The 21,931-nt window shown below is 38.4% G+C and overlaps 1 protein-coding gene across 1 annotated transcript in view; it reads left to right on the top strand.

Annotated features, from left to right (window-relative positions):
• Window positions 1-21,371, top strand: part of LOC150019847 (serine-protein kinase ATM-like) — a 174,450-nt gene extending 153,079 nt beyond the window's left edge. Inside the window, exons 59-63 of the mRNA XM_090266710.1 lie at window positions 1,201-1,287; window positions 3,672-3,786; window positions 17,015-17,078; window positions 20,830-20,966; window positions 21,075-21,371. Of these exons, the coding sequence (XP_090122836.1) occupies window positions 1,201-1,287; window positions 3,672-3,786; window positions 17,015-17,078; window positions 20,830-20,966; window positions 21,075-21,258 (587 nt within the window). The 3' untranslated portion in view covers window positions 21,259-21,371. The remainder of the gene's footprint in view (window positions 1-1,200; window positions 1,288-3,671; window positions 3,787-17,014; window positions 17,079-20,829; window positions 20,967-21,074) is intronic.
• Window positions 21,372-21,931: the final 560 nt, after the last annotated feature.

Below are 21,931 nucleotides of genomic sequence, written 5' to 3'. Positions count from 1 at the left end.
CTTTTGCCCAGAACCTCTATAATATAATATTATCACCCAGTGGTTGCTATTTTTAAATTATTTATTTATTTTTAGAGATAGAGGAAGGGAGGGAGAAAGAGAGGGAGAGAAACATTAATATGAGAGAGAGATACTGATCAGTTGCCTCTCGCACACACCTTGTCCAGGCACGAAACCTGCAACCCAGGCATGTGCCCTGACCAGGAATTGAACTGGTGACCTCTATCTCTGAGGAATGATGCCTAACCAACTGAGCCACACTGATCAGGGCTGATTCTTTTTAATAGAATTTTGTTTTTGAAATAATAATAATGATATATATTTAAATACTTAGTACACAACATATATTTTTACTTTTTTAAAAAATTTTTAAGTGATTAGAATAGCTAGCTAGAGCGGTTAACAAAATATTAGCGTATGAGAACTAACAGGAACCTCAGAGATTTTTTTAGTCTGCTGATTTTTAACTAAAGACCACTTCCTCCATCACATAGGTACCATACCCCAGGATGGCAGGGCATGTATGTTTTGAAAAAGTATAGGTAATTATGAAATTCTCTTCTTTTCTACATTGAAAATCATTAATCTGATTGATTCAGCTAATTTAGTTTATAAACAAGAAAGTAAGACCAGTTAATGACAGAGCTAGCCAGGCACTCCTGACCTCCTACTTGGTGTCTTTTCTGTACCACCACTTAGTGTCTTTCCTCAGGTTAAAGGGATTTTAAGGCATGTCATAATCTGCCTTAAAAATATAAAGCACTTTTTTTCTGATATACACCTTATAAAATTAATGATTAATTTGTGTTAATATTATCAAGCTGAAGAAAGTTTCACTGAAGAATGAGGAATTTGTTCATACATTACTGAATAAACAATTGAATGCATACAGTGCACTGCTTTGGCCGAAGGAAATAATGGTCTCTACTTGAACCAACCAATTTTGAAGTACGAATACTTTAAATATTTACTTTATTATTAGTAAAGGGAAATCTTTTTAGCAAATCATCTAGGATTTGTGAAATGCAGTATAAAAAAAATAGCTGGTGAGATAAGACTTAAATTCAAAATGGCCAAAATAGCCTAAAAATCCTAAGCTACTTAAAAATTATATCGAGTCAATGATAATAGTTGAAATAATGGCTAAATATTTTATTAAAAATAGACGCTAGCAGTGATTTCAAGGTTTTTTTTTTCCAGTTGGTTACATACTTGGACTTGGTGATAGACATGTACAGAATATCTTGATAAATGAGCAATCAGCAGAACTTGTACATATAGATTTAGGTAAGTAATAAAAGATATGTATTTTTAATTTTGTTTAATAACTATTTAGTCATCATGAAATGTTGTTTTTCTACCAGGATATTACAAGTATGAGGGAGATAGAGACTCAGAGCATAAACACAGTGATGCTGGAGTGAGTAGCTAACTACCTGGGATAATGAGTTAGACTTATTAGATGATGTGGCATTTAAGCCAGGTCTTAGACAAAGAAAGGAAGGATAATCCAGACAGAAGATAGAGCAGATGGGAAAGGAGGAATAATGAGGAGGTAGCAGGCTATAGGAGTGAGGAGACATTCAATGTGCCCGGAATAAAGCTTGCATGTAATTGAGTAGCTTGAGAGACAGATTATTTCTAGGCTGTAAAAAGCCAGGTTAAGAAGTTTCAACTTCAACCTGTTAAACAATGGGAAGTAAATGAAGATATATTTAAGCAGGACATGATTGCATTTGATTATTGGAAAGATAATTGGGAGCGATATTGGTGGCAGGAGACAAGTTAGTGGGTACTATAATAGTTTAGAGGACAAAAATGTGGAATACATTTTTAAAGACCAGGGCATTGGATTTGGAGGACATTTTTGTGGTAACCTGCACCAGTGATATTAGATGTGGAAACAGTGGGAGAGAGGGGGCTCCAGGATAACTGAAGTTTCTAGTCAGGAACACAGCAGGTTTTGTAAAGAATAAGGAAGCAATGAGGTTAGCTTTGCTCATTGTTTTGAGGTACTGATGGGATTTCCGGGTGGAGTAGGCAGTTTAATGTATGGGAGAAAGAAGAAGTTGAACATGATGGCAGGTAGAACTTTCAGCAGATAGATTTCAGTTGAAGGCATTGGCTGAAGGACGTTCTGATCTCATAATAAGCCTTGATAAATAAAACTAAGGATGGAGTCATAAGGAACACCAGCATGTAAAGCCTGAGTCAGAACAACAACTGAGGAATAACCAACAAGTCATGGAAACTAGGAGGTGGGATTATCTTGGAAATGAAGGGAGGAAAAATTTTTATGAAGAAGTACTCAACAGTATGTGCTGCAGAAAGATCAAATAAGATGAATGCAGAAAGCAGGTCTTTGCATTTAACAATTAATCAACGTTAGAGGCCTAGCAAGTAACCTTTGGATAGAATGGATGACGTGAGGTTGTGAAAAGGCAAGGACTGAATGGAAGTTAAAGATGCATAGACTGAGAATGCGGAATTGTTCTGCAAGAAGTTTGGAAGGGAAGAGAAGGGAAGGGTGGAGAGAAATTTGGTATAGAAATGAGACAGACATGTTTGGTCTTTTTTTTCATTGGTTTTGAGGGTTTTTTTGTTTGCTTTTGTAATATGAGAGAGGCATGAACATGTTAGATATTGGTTGATAGAAAGGATACAAAGATAATTAAAATAGCAAGGGAAAAGTACCTGAGGGGGTAGAGCTGGCTTTACGTTGGAGGCATGTCATCAGCTTTTCCACTGAGAGGAGGAAGGAGCACTAACAGGAAAGTCTAAAGCTAGAGAGGAAAGAATGTGAGGGAAGTTATGTTAGCTTCCCATTATTTCTGAGAAATATAAAGCATGCTATCTTGCTAAGAATTGTAAGGATAGTAATTAGACTTAAAAGAACAATAAAATTCTATAACCAGTACCATGGAAGTGAGACCAAGAATCATAGAAAAGGATAAGTAAAAAGACATGCTAAGTAGTTAAGGGCCCTCTCCTGAGATGATAATCCTAAATTTGTAGTGGAGCCAGTAGTGTCATCATATATATGATTTCTTCCAGCAGTCCTGAACATCCCTGGAGTTTAAAGTTTAACTTTGAGATGGCAGGTGTGGTAGGGCAAGGAGATTTGAGGTATAGTGGGAGTGACCAACCTTGCAATCTATACTCTGAGCTGAATAGGGAAGGAAGGCTAATAGGCTAGAAATCTCAATGAGTTTGAAGACTGTTTAATTAAGTTTACAGAAGAAGCGGTTTTGATTTCTAAGAAGGTGCAGTTTTAGGAAATTATAAATTCTACAATGTAATCCACATAAGTGGTTTACTAAGAGAATAAAATTGAATACCATTATTAAGAGATCAAGGACTTAATAAATATAAATTGATATATATATCCTCTGCATTTTAAGTTCTACCTATCACTACTTCATTTTTAAATATTACCCTTTAATCAGAGTTTCTCTAATTATGTCAAGAAGTAATTAATGTGTTTTTAATTTGAGGTGGACCTCCTAAGCAGTGGTGGAAATGAGGAAGTCAGAGAATAAACTAGTGTGTGCTGTAGTACTGAGGGGGTATAGGTTACATATTATTTGGTGCCTCTACGAAGTTTATGTGCCAGTTGGGAGGAAAGTGAATTAGCTGTAGAACCTCATAACCTCACTGTGTTTTTCATTTAGGGGTTGCTTTTGAACAGGGTAAAATCCTTCCTACACCTGAAACCGTTCCCTTTAGACTCACCAGAGATATTGTGGATGGGATGGGCATTACTGGTGTTGAAGGTGTCTTCAGAAGGTAAGTGATGTAAGGTATGGTAGGGCAGATGATTTTGGTATCACAATTATTTGGATAATTGATTTCTATAGATTATAGAATTCATTGCTAGAATTACATCTCCGTGCTATGTCAGTACTAAGGAAAAGACCCTGGGTGAAAATCATAATAGTTCCCCTTCTTTCAGATCATCTGGGACCTCACTTAATGCGAGAGTATATCATATGTACTGTCCTTCCTAATCTCTTCTGTCCTAGCTAACTCTTCTGTTTTACTGCTCGGAACTCCTGTTGGGCACTTGGAGGCACTCATTGTTGGGCATGTAAACTGGCCCAAAGGAGCTTATGATGCAGCTCCAGTGCCTGCTAAGAGAAACTGGCAGTTCCTGTAGCATAGGTCTAGTACTAAACTTTTAATGGGGCAGATTTTAGTCAAAGTAACCTAATAGTTACCATATTTTATTAAAGTATAGTTGACATACCATATTTTATTAGTTTCAGGTGTGCAACATAAGGATTCAGCATTTATTTACCTTACTATATATGTGATCACCATGATATTCTAGTAGCCGTAGGTCACCATACGAAAGTATTACGACATTGTTGCCTACATGCCTTGTGCTGTTTATTACATCCCTGTGATTTACTTTTCTTGTGCCTGAAAGTTTGTCCCTCTTAATTCATTTCACCTTTTCATACATCCCCTTGGGCAACCGTCAGTCTCTTCTTTGTAGCTATGACTGTTTTTTATTTGTTGTTTTTGTTTTTTTAGATTCCACATATAAGTGGAATCGCAGGGTATTTGTCTTTCCTTCTCTGACTTACTTCACTAGTATAATGCCCTCCAGGTCTGTGTAACAGCTTTTATGGCTGTTGCTTGGGGAGACACATCTGAAAAAAATATTTCTAGGACTGATGTCAAAGAGTTTAGTGCCTGTTTTCTTCTAGAAATTTTGTGGGTTTTGGTCTACCTTTAAGTCTTTTAATCCATTTTGAGTTTTTTTATATATGGTATGAGAGCGTGATTCAGTTGTATTTTTTCATTGTTGGCAAATGGTAAGATTTTATTCCTTTTTCTTGCTGATTAATATTCCATTGTGTATACGTGTGTGTGTGTGTGTGTGCGCGCATCTTTATTCACTCATCTATTGATGGACACCTCTGTTGCTTCCATATCTTGGCTATTGTAAATAATGCTGCAGTGAAAATAGGGGTGCATATAGTTTTTTGAATTACTGTTTTCATTTTGTTTAGATAAGTGTCCAGAAGTAAAATTGCTGAGTTGTATGGTAGTTCCATTTCAGAATTTTTAAAAATTTTTTTACTTTTTATTGGTGACACTATTACAGGTGTCCATTGTCCTCCCCCTTTGCCCACCTCTACCCAACCCCACCCACTGTTTCCTTGGGCCTTCACCACACTGTGTTGTCTGTCAATGGGTTATGCATATACATTCTTTGACTAATCCTTTCACCTTCTTTCATCCGGTTCCCCTGCTTCTTCCCCTCTGACAGCTGTCAAGTCTGTTCCACGTATCCATGCCTGTTTCTATTTTGTCAGTTTACTTTGTTCATTAGATTTCACATATAAGTGAAATCATATGGTATTTGTTTTTCTCTGACTGTTTTATTTCACTTAGCATAATATTCTCCAGGTTCATCTATGTTGTCACAAAAGGCAAGATTTCCTTTTTTTATAGCTGCATAGGATTCCATTCGACAAATTTACCACAGCTTTTTAATTCACTCCCATACTGATGAGCGCTTGGGCTGCTTCTAGGTCATGGCTATTGTAAATGTGAGAAACTCTCACAATAAAAACACCAGGACACAGGACTTCAGCAGTAGCCAAGGCTTTGTTTATTCGCAGGTCTGCAGAGCTGGGTGCACAGCAAAAATATGCACATACAAATAGACCAAGCAGGCTGGTTTTATAGTAATGCTAGTAGCCATACCCCCTCCCCCCCCCCTTCCTCCTCTGTTTCTCCATGCTTGGATACTCAGGAGTTATAATCTAACACGATTAACTACATTAACTGAGGATAGTAATTTTCTAAATTGTTTGCTGAGCTGTCTAGCTACATTTTCCCATTTCCCGGTGTTTGGTGATGAGTATCTTCCCCCTTTGATTTCAGAGTCATTTGTGCTGAGCTGTGGAAATAAGACTTCCTGACTTGTGGATATGCTAATACTATTGACTCTGACTTGGAGACCTCCTAGTTCACTGTTAAATTAGTTTGTTGTTTGCTACTAGTTATTCCTACTCTGGTTTGAGAGTCACCAGTTTCTTTGTACCTTACATAAATAACGCTGCTATGAACATAGTAGAATACATATCCCTTCGCCTTGGTATTTTGTGATTCCTAGGATATATTTCCAGAAGTAGGATTGCTGGGTCAAAGGCGATTCCATTTAATTTTTTGAGGAATCTCCATTTTGCTTTCCACAGTGCCTGTACCACTCTGCATTCCCACCAACAGAGCACTAGGGTTCCCTTTTGTCCACATCCTCGCCAGCACTTGTTTGTTAGTTTACTGATAGTACCCATTCTAGCAGCTTTGAGAGGATCGATACCTCATTGTAGTTTTAATTTGCATCTATCTGATAATTAGGGACATTGAACATTTTTTTCATATGTTTGTTGGCCATCTGTGTCCTCTTTGGAGAAGTGTCTGTCCAAGTCTTTAGCCCGTATTTTAATTGGATTGTTCGTCTTCCTGTTGTTGAGTTGTATAAGTTCTTTATATATTTTGGAAATTAACCCCTTATCAGATGTATCATTGGCAAATATGTTCTCCCATTCAGTGGGTTCCCTATTCATCTTGTTGATGGTTTCTCTTGTGCAGGAGGTTTGTAGTGTGATGTAGTCCCATTTGTGTGTTTTTCTCTTTTTTTCTTACCCTATGAGACATTCAGCAAAAATATTGCTACAAGAGATGTCTGGGATTTTACTGCCTATCTTTTCTTCGAGGATTTTAATGGTTTTGTGACTTACACTTAACTCTTTTATCCATTTTGAGTTTATTCTTCTGTATAATGTAAGTTGGTGATCTAGTTTCCTTTTTTTTTTCTTTTTTGCATGTACCTGTTCAATTTTCCTAACACCATTTATTGAAGAGGCTGTCTTTACTTGCTCTTACCTCCTTTACCAGATATTAATTGACTGTATAGGCATGGGTTGATTTCTGGGTTTTCTGTTTTGTTCCATTGAGCTATATGTCTGTTTTTATGCCAGCACAAGACTGTTTTAATTACAGTGGCCTTGTAGTATAGTTTGATATCAGGTATTGTGATACCTCCAACTTTGTTCTTCTTTCTCAAGATTACTGAGGCCACCCAGGGTCTTTTTTGGTTCTATATGAATTTTTGGAATATTTGTTCTAGGTCTGTGAAGTAAGCCATTGGTATTTTAATAGAAATTGTGTTGAATCTATAGATTGCTTTGTGTAGTATGGACATTTTAATGATGTTACTTGTACTTCCTTGGTTCAATCTATTTCAAGGTAACTTAATTTTTTATTGCAATAGGAAATGGGATTGTTTTCTTAGTTTCTCTTTCTGATAGCTCTTTTTTTGGTGCATACAAATGCCACCGTTTTCTTTTTTTTTAATTAATTAATTTTTCAAGAAAGGGGAAGGGTACGACAAAAAGTGAGAGAAACATCAATGTGAGAAAGAAACATTGATCGATTGCTTCTCATACACACCCCAAGCAGGGATTGAACCCTCAACCAAGGATGTGCCCTAACCAGGAATGGGACTGGCAACCCATCACTTTACAGGATGAAACCCCACTGACTATGCCAAATCAGTCAGGACAAATGCCACCAATTTCTGAATATTAATTTTATATCCTACTGCTTTGTCAAATTCATTTATTAGATCTAGTACAATATCATGTCATGTGCAAATAATGACAGTTTTACTTCTGCCTTTCCAATTTGGATGGCTTTCTTTTTTCTTTTTCTTTGTCTGATTGCTATTGCTAAGACTTCTGGTACTGTGTTGAACAAGAGTGGTGAAAGTGGACACCCCTAGCTTGTTCTTGATATTAAGGGAAATGCTTTTACTTTTGCCTGTTTGAGTATGTTGTTGGCTATGGGTTTGTCATATGTGGCTTTTATTACGTTGACGTATGTTCCCTTTGTTCCTACTTTGCTGACAGTTTTTATCATAAATGCATGCTGGATTTTATCAAATGCTTTTTCTGCATCTATTGATAGGATCATGTGGTTTTTATCCTTCATTTTTGTTTATGTGGTGTATCATGTTTAGTGATTTGCAAATGTTGTACCAACTTTGCATCCCCAGAATAAATTTCTCTTAATCATGATATAGGATCTTTTGAATGTATTTTTGGACCCAATTTATTAAGACTTTGCTGAGGATTTTCGCATCTGTGTTCATCAGGGGTATTGACCTATAATTTTCTTTCTTTGTAGTGTCTTTATCTGGTTTTAGAACTGGAATAATGCTACTATTGTAAAATGAGCTCCGGAGTTTTCCCTGCTCTTGAAATTTTTAGAATAGCTTGGGAAAGATAGGTGTTAGTTTTTCTTGGGATGTTTTGTAAAATTCACCTGTGAAGCCATCTGGTCCAGGACATTTATTTGTTGGGAGTTTTTAGATTACTGCATCAATTTCACTAGTTCTAATCTGTGTATTCACGTTATCTGATTCTTCATGATGCAGTTTTAGAGAATCGTATGTTTCTAGGAATTTATCCATTTCTTCCATATTGTCTAGTTTGGTGGCATATAGTTAGTTGTTTGTAATATTTTTTTACAATTCTTAGTATTTCTTTGGTGTCAATTGTTACTTTTCCTTTTTGATCTTGATTTTATTTATTTGAATTCTCTCTCTTTTTTTGATGAGCTGCTTAAAGATTTGTCAATCTTGTTTATCTTTTCAAAGAACCAGCTCTTGGTTTCATTAATCTTTTGTATTGCCTTTTTTGTACTGTATTTTGTCTCTTTGTGCACTAATCTTCATTAATTCCTTACTTCTCACTTTGAGCTTTGTTTTCTTTCCATTTCCTTTTTTTAAAAATATATTTTATTGATTATGTTATTACAGTTGTCCCAATTTCTCCTCCTCTTTTGCCCCCCTCCACCCAGTACCCTCTTCCCTCCAGCAGTCCTCATCCTTAGTTCATGTCCATGGGTCATGCATATAAGTTTTTTGGATCTTCTAGTACCTATACTGCCCTTAACATCCCTCTGTCTATTTTGTACCTACCAGTTTGTGCTTCTTAATACCCATTTTCCTCCTCTCCTCTCCCAACTGATAACCCTCCAAATGATCTCCCTATCTATGATTCTATTCCTGTTCTGCTTATTTGCTTAGTTGTTATTTAGATTCAATTATTGATGGTTGTGAATTTATTCCCATTTTAATGTTCATCATTTTGATCTTTTTCTTATATAATTCCCTTTAGCATTTCATATAATGTGATGAACTCCTTTAGCTTTACCTTGTCTGGGAAGCACTTTATCTGCCCTTCCATTCTAAATGATAGCTTTGCTGGATAGAGTAATCCTGGTTTTAGGTCTTTACTTTTCATTACTTTGAATACTTCTTACCAGTCCCTTCTTCCCTGCAAAGTTTCTTTTGAGAAATGAGCTGACTGTCTTATGAGAACTCCTTTGTAGGTAATTGTCTGCTTTTAAGATTCTTTATCTTTAAACTTTGACCTTTTAATTATAATGTGTCTTTGTGTGGTCCTGTTTGGGTCCATCTTGTTTGGGACTCTCTGTGCTTCCTCAACTTGTATGTCTATTTCCTTTGCCAAATCTGGGAAGTTTTCTTTCATTATTTTTTCAAATAAGTTTTCAATTTCTTGCTCTTCCTGTTCTCCTTCTGGCACCCATATAATTCGGATGTTGATATGTTTAAAGATGTCACAGAGGTTCCTAAGCTTCTCTCATTTTTTTTTAATTTATTTTTTTAATTGATTTGAGAGAGAGAGAGAGAGAACATCAATTTGTTGTTCCATTTATTTATGCATTTATTGGTTATTTCTTGTATGTGCCCCGACCGGGGATCAAACCTGAAACGTTGGTGCATAGGAATGGTGCTTCAACCAACTGAGCTACCTAGCCAGGGCTCTCCTCGTTTTTTGAATTCTTTTTTTTGTTTTTCTCCTGCTGTTCTGAGTGAATGATTTTTCCTTCCTTGTGTTCCAAACCTTTGATTTGATGCTCAACTTTCTCTTTCCACTGTTGGTTCTCTATAGATTCTTCTTTATTTTGCTTAATGCAATCTTCATTTCTGCCTGGGTCTTTTTTACAGCGTTGAGGTACCCAGTGAGTTCCTGGAGCAATCCTGATAACCAGTGTTTTGAACTGTGCATCTGATAGGTTGCTTATCTCCGTTTCATTGAGTTGATTTTCTGGAGTTTCGTTCTCTTCTTTCATTTGGACCGTATTTCTTTGTCTCCTCATTTTGGCAGCCTCCCTGTGTTTGTTACTGTGTATTAGGCAGAGCCACTTTGACTCCCTGTCTTAGCGCACCTGTTAAGTTGTTTGGGACAGAGCCTTAGCTAATAGCCAGGGTGGGGAAACACCTGTCACTGCTCTGTTGCTCTGTGTTGGGGAGGGCTCTCCAAGGAGACAGTGCTGCTGCCTGGCCCCCGGAGTTTTGCCCAGGAGGAAGCTCTCTCCCAACTCACACTTCACTTTCTCCTCATATGCCACTGGTGTCCTTCCAACTGTTGCCCTGGTGCTGAATCCGAGAGGGTGTGTGTGTGTGTGTGTCCTAAGTCCATTGTGGACCCTTTAAGAGAACAGTTTCTTCCACTGCCACAACCTTTACTTGTTTTTACAGCCAGAACTTATGGGGACTTATCTTCCTGGTGCTGGGACCCTGAGTTGGATTGTTCCCAAGGTATCCCTCCCATTTTTTATCGACCACACGTGGGTGTGGGCCTGCCTGTTCCCATCTCCAGGCATCTCTGCACCTTTCCACATCTCTGCCCCTTACACCCATCTGGATGAATGTGGCTTCTTTAAATCCTTGGTTGCCAGACTTCCACACAGCTCGATTTTCTGACAGTTCTGGGTGATATTTGTTTTGTAATGTGGCTGTATTTTTTGCAATAGTTGTGCACAGAGGCAAGGCCTGTTTACCTACTCCTCCATCTTGCCCGGAAGTCCCTTTTTCCAGTAAAGTTAGACTGTTCGAGATTTTTCTTGTTTCCTGAGTTAGGCCTCTAGTGCTATAAATTAACCTCCTAAGACTGCTTTCGCTGTGTCTCATACATAGATTTTGTGTTGTTGTGTTCTCATTCTCATTTGTTTCAAGGTATCTTGTGATATCTTCCTTGATCTCATTGTTAACCCATTCATTGTTTAATAATATGTTATTTAGCTTCCATGACTTTATGTGTTTTTCATTTTTTTCTTGTGGTTGATTTTTAGTTTCATTGGTCAGAGTAGATGCTTGATATGCCTTGAATTAATGAGACTTGTTTTATTTCCTAATGTATTGTCCTAGAAAATGTTCCATGTGTTCTTGAAAAGAATGTACATTCTGCTGCTTTGGGGCGAAATGCTCTGAAAATATTAATTGAATCCATTTGATCTAGAGTGTCATTTAAGGCCACCTTTTCCATGTTGGTTTTTCTGCCTGGAAGATCTATCCATTGATGTCAGTAAGGTATTAAAATCCCCAACTAAGACTATGTTTCTGTCAGTCTCTCTCTTTATCTCCATCAAGATTTGCTTTACACATTTAGGTACTTCTATGTTGGGTGCATAAATGTTTATTTGATTTATAACCTCTTGATGGATTGCTCATTTTATCTTTGTCTCTTACTACATCCTTTGTTTTAAACTCTTATTTTGTTCAATGTAAGTATTGCTACCCCGGTTGTTTCTTGTTTTTGTGTTTTATTATTATCTGCTTGGAATATCTTTTTCCATCTTGTTACTTTTAGTCTGTATCTTTTTTTCTTAGGTGAGTCTCTTGTAGACAGTATAAGTATGGGTCTTGTTTTCTCATCCGTTCAACTACCCTATGTGTTTTGATTGGAGCATTTAAGGTGTTTACATTTAAAGTGCTTATTGATAGGTATGTATTTATTGCCATTTTATTTTTTAAATTTTGTTCCTCTGTTGTTTTGTTTTCTTCCCCTCCTCCTTATTCTTCCAGACCCTTTAACATTTCTTGTAATATTGGCTTGGTAGTAACAAACTCCTTTAAATTTTTCTTGTCTGGGAAATCTTTATTTTTCCTCCAATTTAAATGCTAGCCATGCTGAGTAAAGTAATCTTGGTTGTAGATCCTTGCTTCTCATCACTTTGAGTATTTCATGCTAATCCCTTCTTTCCTGAATGCTGCTGGTGAGGAATCAGCTGACAGTCTTGTGGGAGTTCCCTTGTAAGTAATTAATTGCCTTTTTCTTGCTTTTTTCAAGAGTCTCTCTTTGTCTTAAATTTTGGTTTTTTTATTATGATATGTCTTGATGCGGGCCTTTTTGGGTTCATCTTCTTTGGGACTGTGCTTTCTGGACTTGTGTCATTTTCCTTCACCAGGTTAGGAAAGTATTTGGTCATTTCTTCAGATAGATTCTTGATTCATGCTCTCTGTCTTTTCTTTCTGGTGTTCCTAGAATGCTGACATCACTACACTTCATGATTTCCCAAAGTTCTCTTAAACTATTTTTATTCTTTTTATTTTTTTTTACTAAATTAATTCTAACTTTATTTATTTTTTTAATATGTTTTATTGATTATACTGTTACAGTTGTCCTTATTTCCCTTCTCTCTGCTCCCCTCCACCCGGTGGCCTCCCTCCCTCCAGTTGTCCCCACCTTTTAGTCCATGTACATTGGTTGTGCATATAGTTCTTCGCAACCTCTTCCTGTCTACTCCACTCCTTCCTACTATGCTTCTTAATTCCTATACCATTTCCCTCCCTTACCCCCTTACCCCTCCCTTCTGACCTCCCCCCAATATGCTCCCCATACCTATAGTTTTTTTTCCACTCTCGTTGCCTATTCAGTTTGCCTTTGTTTCAATTCCCTAGTTTCTGTTGTTGGTTCTTGTGTTGCAGTTTTCATTTTAGTGTTCATAGTTTTGATCCTCCTTTCTCTAAACCAGTCCCTTTAACATCTCATATAATAGTGGTTTGGATCTAATGAACTCTTTCAGTTTTATTTTGTCCTGGAAGCACTTTCTCTGCCCTTCTATTCTGAATAACAATTTTGCTGGGTAGAGTATTCGTGGTTGTAGGTTTTGGATTTTCATTACTTTGAATATTTCTTGCCAATCCCTTCTTGCCTGCAGGGCCTCCCTTGAGAAGTCAGCTGATAGTCTTAATTGGGACCCCTTTGTACATGATTCTTTTCTTCTCTCTTGCTGCTTTTAAGATTCTCTCTTTATCTTTAACTTTTGACAATTTGATTATAATGTGTCTTGGAGTGGTTCTCTCAGGGTCCAGTTTTTCTGGAACTCTCTGTGCTTCCTGGACCTGTAAGTCTATTTCCTTCCCCAAGTTTAGGAAGTTCTGCTTTATTATATTTTCACTTAGTTTTTCAATTTCTAGTTCTTCTTCGCCCTCTGGCAATCCTATAATTCTTATGTTCGATCTCTTATAGCTGTCACAGAGGTTTCTGATCCTCTTCTGATCCACTTTCCTTGCTTCCTGTTTCCTCTCTCCGCACTGGTTGACTATTTGTTCTTTCTCTATGTTTCGGTTTGTTGATTTGATCTCTGGATTTTATTTCCTCACCATTTCTCTCATTGTGTGTTTTTGTTCTTTTCAGTATGAGTGGTTTTCAATCCTTTCTCGTCTTTTTCCAAATCTTTTGTTAATTCTGTAAGCCACCTTATAACGATGGCTCTGAACTGAGCCTCTGACAGGTTTCTTATTTGTTCATCTGCAGATTCTTCATCTGTTGCCTGGTAAGCTGCGCCACCGGGATTTCTATAGTTGTCTGCCTCATTTTGACAGATTTGTGTTTTGCTTTCTTGGGCCAGCTATAGGGGACAGAGCCTGTGTACTCATCACTACCCAGCGACCAGTCGCCATCCGCAACCTATTTCGCGGCGCTGTGGTACTTTGTGTGGGGGCAGGGGTCCAAGATGGATTCCTGCTGTTATTCTCCGCTGGGAGACCCGGAACCGTCCTCCTACCCTCTGGGCCTCACCGTCCGAGGCAATGTGGTGGCTGCTTTTCCCAGCGTTGGGTTCCGGAGCTGCTGTGGCTCGACTGCAGCCAGGACTGCTCTCCCTGCCGCTGTCCCTGGTGCTACCACAAACAGCACCACCCACTTTCGCTCTTCTTACCTGCCCGACTAGCGCCGCTGGTTTATAACTTCATACATTGGGCTTCCATGTAGTTTTATTTTCTGGAATTTCTAGTTAAATTTCGTTTTGAGGTAGTTGTATTCCTTTCTAGTTGTAGAGGGAGACCGAGCGTGTCAGTCTAAGCCTCCATCTTGGCTGGAAGTCCTCTAAACTATTTTTATTCTTTTTAATTCTTTTTTCTTTTTGCTGCTCTGATTGGGTGTTTTTGTCTACTTTGTCTTTCAAATTGCTGATTTGATCCTTTGCTTCATCCATTCTACTTTTGATTCCTTCCAGTATATTCTTGATGTCAGGTATGGTATTCTTCATTTCCTACCAGTTCTTTTTTATGGTGTCTATATTCTTTTCATAGTGATGTAGCTCTCACTAAATTGCTTTAGCATCCTTATAACTGTTACTTTGAAATTTATAAAGTGATAAATCGCTTGCCTCCGTTTCATTTAGCTCATTTTCTGGAGATTTCTCCTGTTCTTTCATTTGAGGCCTATTTTTTTATCTCCCCACTTTGGCTGCCTTCTTTGTGTTTGTTTTTATGTATTAGATAGATATGCTATGACTCTTTCTTCGTGAGGTGGCCTTATATAGCAGGTGTCCTGTGGGACCCCAATGGTGCAGTCTCCTCGATCTCTTGAGCAGGGTATTAGAGGAATGTCCCTTGTGTGGATTATGTGGGCCTTCCTGTTGTAATTGAACCTTAATTGCGGTTCGCCCATTCGCGCATGACATTGACCTTCAGGCTGGCTGACTGTGAGGCTCAGTCATTGACCATGGTGTGCAAGCTGCTGTGCAAGTGCTTAAGTAGAAGTTGAATGAATTCTGTTCATTCTTTGAAACCTAATGATTTTAAAGCCAGTATCTCACTGTCTACAGGGGCAATTTAGAACTTTCTGCTAATGGCTCTGTTCTTGATCTCGGTTGGCCCTGGGCACAGTTCTATAGTGAAAAGCTGCAGTGACTGGGGTTCTGCTCTTAGGCTTTGGAAGCAACTGTACTTGTCTACCTGAGCTCAGCTGCGTGCACACCTCCCACTTGCCCTTTTCATTAGGTCTCTCCAGCACAGATGGGCTATCCCAGCCTCCTATCCTGACTCCCACTCTCCCTTTTCATGGTCTATCCTTTCACCGGTTTCATGCGCTCGCCATCATCTACCAGAACATTGTTGCCAGGTGCCCTGCCTGCCACCAATAGGCCAATACTAGGTGTGGAAGGGTTAAGGCACATTGGAGAGGCAGGAGAAGCTTCAGAAAGAGCCAGGACAGGTTGGGGACACAGTTGGGAAAGGTGAGAGAGAGAGAGAGAGAGAGACAAAGAAGAGAAGATGCATCTGCTCGGAAAGCACCCTCTATTATTTATTTTTTTTAATCCTCACCCAAGGACATATTTTCATTGATTTTAGAGAGAGAAATATGAATGTGAGAGAGAAGCATTGGTTGGTTGCCTCCCGTACACAGCCTGACTGGAGACCTAACCCATGACATTTTGGTTACTGAACGATGCTCCAACTAACTGAGCCACATCGGCCAGGGCTATTTTTAATTTTTTGAGGCACATCCGTAATGTTTTCCACATTGGCGGCACCAATTTACAGTCCCACCTACAGTGTGTGAGGATTCCCTATCCTTGATATTTTCACCAACACTTGTTTGTTGACTTTTTGAGAATAGCCATTCTGACAGGTGTGAGATGATATGTCAGTTGTGGGTTTGATTCATCTTTTTCTTATGACTAGTGATGTTTAACATCTTTTTATATGTTTGTTTGCCAACTGTACAGGTGGGACAAAAGTAAGTATATAGTTATGAGTATAGGAAACACAGAGTTTATTCTTGTATTATTATTTATTAATTATTATTTTCCAGTGGGGTAAAACTAGGTTTACAGTTGTCAGTATCCTGACAACTATCAACACATTTTATTCTTGTAATATTATTTTTTAATTAATGTATTATTTTTCTATACCAATGACTGTAAACCTACTTTTGCCGCATCCTGTATTTCTTCTTTGGAGAAATGTTTATTCAGATCCTCTGTCTATTTTTATTGGATAGTTTGTTTCCTGATGTTGAGGTTTTTCTATATTAACCTCTTATTAGATATATCATTAGTATGTTGTCTTTTCGTTTTGTTAATGCTTTTCTTCACTATGCCAAAGCCTTTTAGTTTGAAAATGCTTTTGTTGATGTTGCCTGGAGATACATATCCACAAAAAATTGTATTGCAAAGATCCATATCAAAGAATTTACTGCCTATGTTTTATTTTAGGAGTTTTATGGGTTTTAGATTTTACATTTAAGTCTTTAGTCCATTTTGAGCTTATTTTTGTGTATAGTGTAAGAGTGTTGTCCGGTTTTATTTTTTTTGCTTGTATCTTTCTAGTTTCCCCAACACCATTTATTGAAGAGTCTGTCATTTGTCCATTGTATATTTTTGTGAATCACTGTCTTTTGATTCACTGGCATTAACCATTAAGCCTCTGATCAGATAACAAGGGTGGGGCTGTATCCTGTGTGGAATGAAATTAACAGTTTGTTCTAGTGGTCCTGTGTCCACCCTTATGAACCATAGGCCTCTTTATAGATCTTTGGAGTGCTGATGACAGTATAGATTTTTGCTACAAAGAGGGTATTGAAATTCATCCCAATAGCATGTTTACAATTCAAATAACAAGGCTTTGCTGTATAAAGTGACCATATAAGTGTGGGTTTATTTCTGGGTTCTCCAGTCCTTCCATTAGATATCTGTTTGTATTCATTTTAGAAACTTGTACTGAAAGCCCACTCTGCCAAGTACTATGCCCTTTTAGATACTGATTTGGAAATTATCAACAAGAAAAGTCTCAGTATACTTCACATGAAGATAGACAGATAGGTACATAGATTGGTAGATAGAGATATGTTGAAAACATTTGTGTGTAACCAAGTTTGTATTTATGTGTTTGTAGATGCTGTGAGAAAACCATGGAGGTTATGAGAAACTCTCAGGAAACCCTGTTAACCATTGTAGAGGTAAAGTATATTACAAGGAAGTCTTTATTTCTCTACTTGATAAACTGTATCTTGTTAGTAAGTCACTCGTTTGAGGATTAGTGCTTCATTTTAAAGTGGTGGGTTGGTGCTAGGCAGCAGGTGGAGTGGGGGCTGCACACATCAGTAAGTAGTGGTTAGAACGCCTCCACTTCCACCAAGTTTCTTACAATGTTAAAACATAATAAATAATCTCCAGTCTTTAATACATAAATCAGCACTCTTGCATCTTAGATAACTCTTTTGGTATTTATTGTCTGCAGAATGGATTCCATTGTAGGATTAAGAGAAATCAAGTTACCTCCTTTTCCCTTGCCAAGTTCACATGGCAGGTTTAGTTAGACACATGGAGGTCAAAGTCAGCATTGTTAGTGGAGGGGCGTGGTTGAGGATTGAGAGCCAGACTTGCTTGTAGCAGGGGCTCCCTCAGGGCCTCTCTGAGGTCTTAGCCACCCAGAGGTGGTGTGGGCCTGCAGAGCATACATACCCTCCATTAGGCTCACGGCCTCCTGTCAAACAGGGCAGAATGGGAAAGAAGCAAGCACATTTCCCATGCTTATGACCTTGGCTGTACCCAGCAGGAATTGTGTCCTAAGCAGTCTTTCCCTACCCTGGGAAAGGGTATGTGCAGCAATAGGTGAGGAGTCTTTTTCTACAAGGAAACACGGGAGGTGGAGTATAGGCATGCCTCACTTGGATTCTTTATCTTTTTGTACCTTCAGTCTGGTGGTGTTGGACCTGGCTGAACTTGAGTATCACCTGTACTGTCTTTAAACAATATTGATGCTGACCACATGCAAAGCAAACTTCTAGGATTTAGGCAGGAACATTTATGTTTTTTAAAAGCTCTCCCACTGTGCAGCCAGGGTTAAGAATCAATGTCTTTTGATTCACTGGCATTAACCATTAAGCCTCTGATCAGATAACAAGGATGGGACTGTATCCTATGTAGAGTGAAATTAACAGTCTGTTCTGGTGGTCCTGTGTCCACCCTTATGAACCATAGGCCTCTTTATAGATCTTTGGAGTGCTGGTGGCAGTATAGATTTTTACTACAAAGAGGGTGTTGAAATTCATCCCAATAGCATGTTGACAATTTAAATAACAAGGCTTTGCTGTTCCCAAGGCTGAATGAAAATGTGCTCCCTTTTCTTTTTTTCCATTTCAAATTGTGTTCCTACATGTCATGTATTATAGTTTGCCATTGCTTCTGCCATAAGAGAAAAGAAAACCCAGATGCCTCCATGATAGAGAAATTAAAATCTAAAACATCTTGCCTTTTTGTGTTTAAGACAAAAAGTCCAAACATTTCACATTTATTTAAGATCCAAAGAAGTTTAACATGTTCCCCAGTGTTTTCCTCTGCTCACTATCAGGCAGAAGAGTCTTTCATGCCTGGGTAGATTTGGGCTTCATTTAGGAACCGTGTGCTGCTGAGTGAGCACTTGCTGCTAGAGGGTTGTTTCTTCAAGGCCTCAGAAGAGTTCGTAGTCAAATGTCAGACTGCTCCTGAGCCTCACTCTTTAGATAGTGACAGGATATCAAGTGAGAGAAGTAACAGTGGCCAGGTCACCGAGGGGTTCCTGCAGCAGTGTAAGGACTTTAGATTTTGCTGAGTGAGATGGAAACTGCTGGAGGGTTTTGAGCCTGAGAAGTGACTTGCATCTCCACCTGCAATACCCGTGTCATTTAAAAGGTCACCCTCTCTTGATTTGTGTACTTTGCACTGATGTACCCAATCTTCTCTCTGTGAATCTGTTCAAATGTTCTAAAATCGTCTGATGTTGCTGTTCCATTCTTTCAGAAAATTTGCCAATTGAAGGCTGTGCATCTTCAGCTTTAGAGTGGTGCTTCTCAGTGGCAGCAGGGGTCCCAGTCCTGCGGATGCCATTCCAGGCCCCTCTCTTGTATTCATTGCTTTTCCCCTCTTAGGTTTCACTGGGCCACAGTCACTGTTTCTGATAGAATATCAGTGAAAACATCTTGCTCACCAAATCCCTCTTTAAGAGCGCTTTGACTGAGGTGCGTTTCCCTTTCCCTCTCAGCACCTTTGTCTCATCTGGCCTTCACGATGGCTTTTTCTTCATAACAGACCATTCTATCCTCCAAAATTTTAATCAGTTCTACTAAGAAAATCTCTCCCTTTAACTCAATGGTTCTTAGCCAAGAGCAGTTCTACCTCTTAGAGGATAGTTGGCAAAGTCTAAAGACATTTTTGGTTGTCATAATGGGGCAGGGGGTGAATAGGATACGCTTGACGTTTAGCTTGTTTCGGCCAGGGAGGCTGCCAAACGTCCTGTGCACAGGGCAGCCCTCACAGCTTTGAAGGGTCCAGCCCCGACATGTCCACAGTGCGGAGAGTGAGAAACCCTGCTCTAGCTTATCAGTCTATATTCCTGTATTGTTTTCAGTCATTCACTTCCATTCTGATAGTGACTAAATTATATTTTTCGAATTACTTCCTTTTTGATTCCAGAAATTGCAAATATGATTCCTAATGTGAGCTCTTGGGTTTGAAATAATTTGTGGTGTTTCTCTACTTCAACCCAAAAAGACCATATAATCTTTTTATAATTGAAGCCTTCATTCCTTTTCATTCATTGATTAATAAAACTCCCTTTTGAGGTGAAACTGGTTTGGATCTCTGAAATCTAAACCCAAGCCAGTGCTCAGCTTGAAGTCACATATGGACCCTGACCTTATGGACAAACCACTTATATTCATAGTCATTCCCTCCATAGTTTTTAATGGGCCTGGAGGATACTTAACACAGCATAAATAGATACCAGATTTTGCTATTGCTGATTCGGTACATTAAACCTTTAATGCTGAAGGCATTTTATAGTCCTAACCTGAAGATCTGTTGAGAAGCAGAGTAAAGACATTAGTAAAAAAATGTCCTAACTTTATAGTGCTGGATAGTCCTGCAACATCACTCATCCCTGGAATTGACTCTTTACTTATTATTAAGACCTGTATGGTAAGCACTTGCTAAGGCCTGTTTTCTTTTAATGTGCTTATATACACCAGAGGCAGTTAGCTGTTCTGAATTGCCAAAGTTAGAAATCCCTCATGACTTCACTTACTAAAATTATGACCTAAAGCCACTTGCTGTGGCCATGCCAGTCATTTTAGTATTCAAATTCTACTCCATGTGTATCTTAAGATATCAACCACAGGACCAGGGTTTTGAGGAGCTTTCAATAAATTACACCTTCTTTTCTCCACTCAGAGTTGGAACTAATTGAGGTAAAAAGGAATAACAATAGGTTAGAGATCAAAATGCCAGGTTATTACTGATAAAAAGTTTGGAGAACATGGCTTAAGAGTGAGGTCCAAATAGGCTCGCTAGTTCTATCCAACGCCCGTAGGCTAACCTATCCCACCTGAGGGAGAATTAGTGCTGCAAAGTAAATGCCTTTACCCAGGACAGGGAGAGAGAAGGAAAGGAAGTGACTAGTACTTATTTCCTTTTAATAGTTTCACCTTGTAAGGAAACATGAGTCAAGGTATGTCACTGCCCCCAACCATGGCAGAAGAATGAATTAATGGGATAAGAAACCAAGAGCATCATGCTACTATGGTTTCTTCCATAAGGAAACAAGAAGCCTGTGCAATAAGTTTTCCCCTTTCCCCAGTCAACTACCGTATTAGTGACCTCTGTTATTTTTATAATATTGGTTCCACTGCAAAGTGCAAATTATTCTTCTAACACATATGTTTTCTCTTCTAGGTCCTCCTGTATGATCCCCTCTTTGACTGGACCATGAACCCTTTGAAAGCTTTGTATTTACAGCAGAGATTGGAAGATGAAACTGAGCTCCACTCTACTCTGACTGCGGATGACCAGGAGTGCAAACGAAATCTAAGGTGGGCAGTCTTTTAGGAAGGACTTACTGTCAGTTGTTCATATTTTCCTATTCCCAAGGCCCTTTGAACTGTTCCACCTCATTAATGCCTTTGTGTTTTTCTCATTAGTGAAATGGACCAGAGTTTCAACAAAGTAGCTGAACGTGTCTTGATGAGACTACAAGAGAAACTCAAAGGAGTGGAGGAAGGAACTGTGCTCAGTGTGGGTGGACAAGTGAATTTACTCCTACAACAGGCCATGGACCCCAAAAACCTTAGTCGACTTTTCCCAGGGTGGAAAGCTTGGGTGTGATATGCAGCATATGAATTTCCCTTGAATTCAAGTTTCAAAAATTATATGTTGGCCTTTATTTTTAACCCACCCACATACTTTGAATATATGGTATTACTATTTAACTAAGCAAACTACGTACTGTGGTTTTATTTTTTTTCTTTAATGTTTAATACTCACTTCAGTCCCCTATGGGTGCTTTGAGGGTCTCAAGGAACATCTCTTCTTGATCACTAGAAATAATTGTCATTCATGCTCCATTTCTAGCTAAACACTTTTTTTCCTCTCAAGTACACACTGTATCATTTTCAGTACAATCTCTGTCTTAACGCTTTATCTGAAATGAAGGCAGCAGGAAAGCAGGAACATCACTGACAGCTTTTCCTCTAGGATGAGTTGGAACAGATGTGCTACTGGTTTTGAGGTGGCTTTTCATTACAATTTGTTTCCCAGGTTTCTTATACAGATGAAAATTATTTGATGTTAACATATGAAAGAAAGAAAAATACGCTTCAAAATAGTAAGGATCTATTTATCATGGTAAAACTACCTTAAAAATAAGAAGCAATGTTGAAAGCAAGTTAGTGTTTAAGAAATGTGCTTGGATTTTCAGTAGCAAGACCACCCAGTGTGACTGAATAAAGTTGTTATGTCTTGGAGACCAAATTTTGAAGACGCAGTTAATATAATTACT

The sequence above is a fragment of the Furipterus horrens genome, unplaced genomic scaffold (assembly GCF_987537825.1).
Source record: "Furipterus horrens unplaced genomic scaffold, mFurHor1.1.pri manual_scaffold_2, whole genome shotgun sequence".
Classification (NCBI taxonomy): domain Eukaryota; kingdom Metazoa; phylum Chordata; class Mammalia; order Chiroptera; family Furipteridae; genus Furipterus; species Furipterus horrens.
This window is presented reverse-complemented; position numbering and strand designations above follow the sequence as displayed.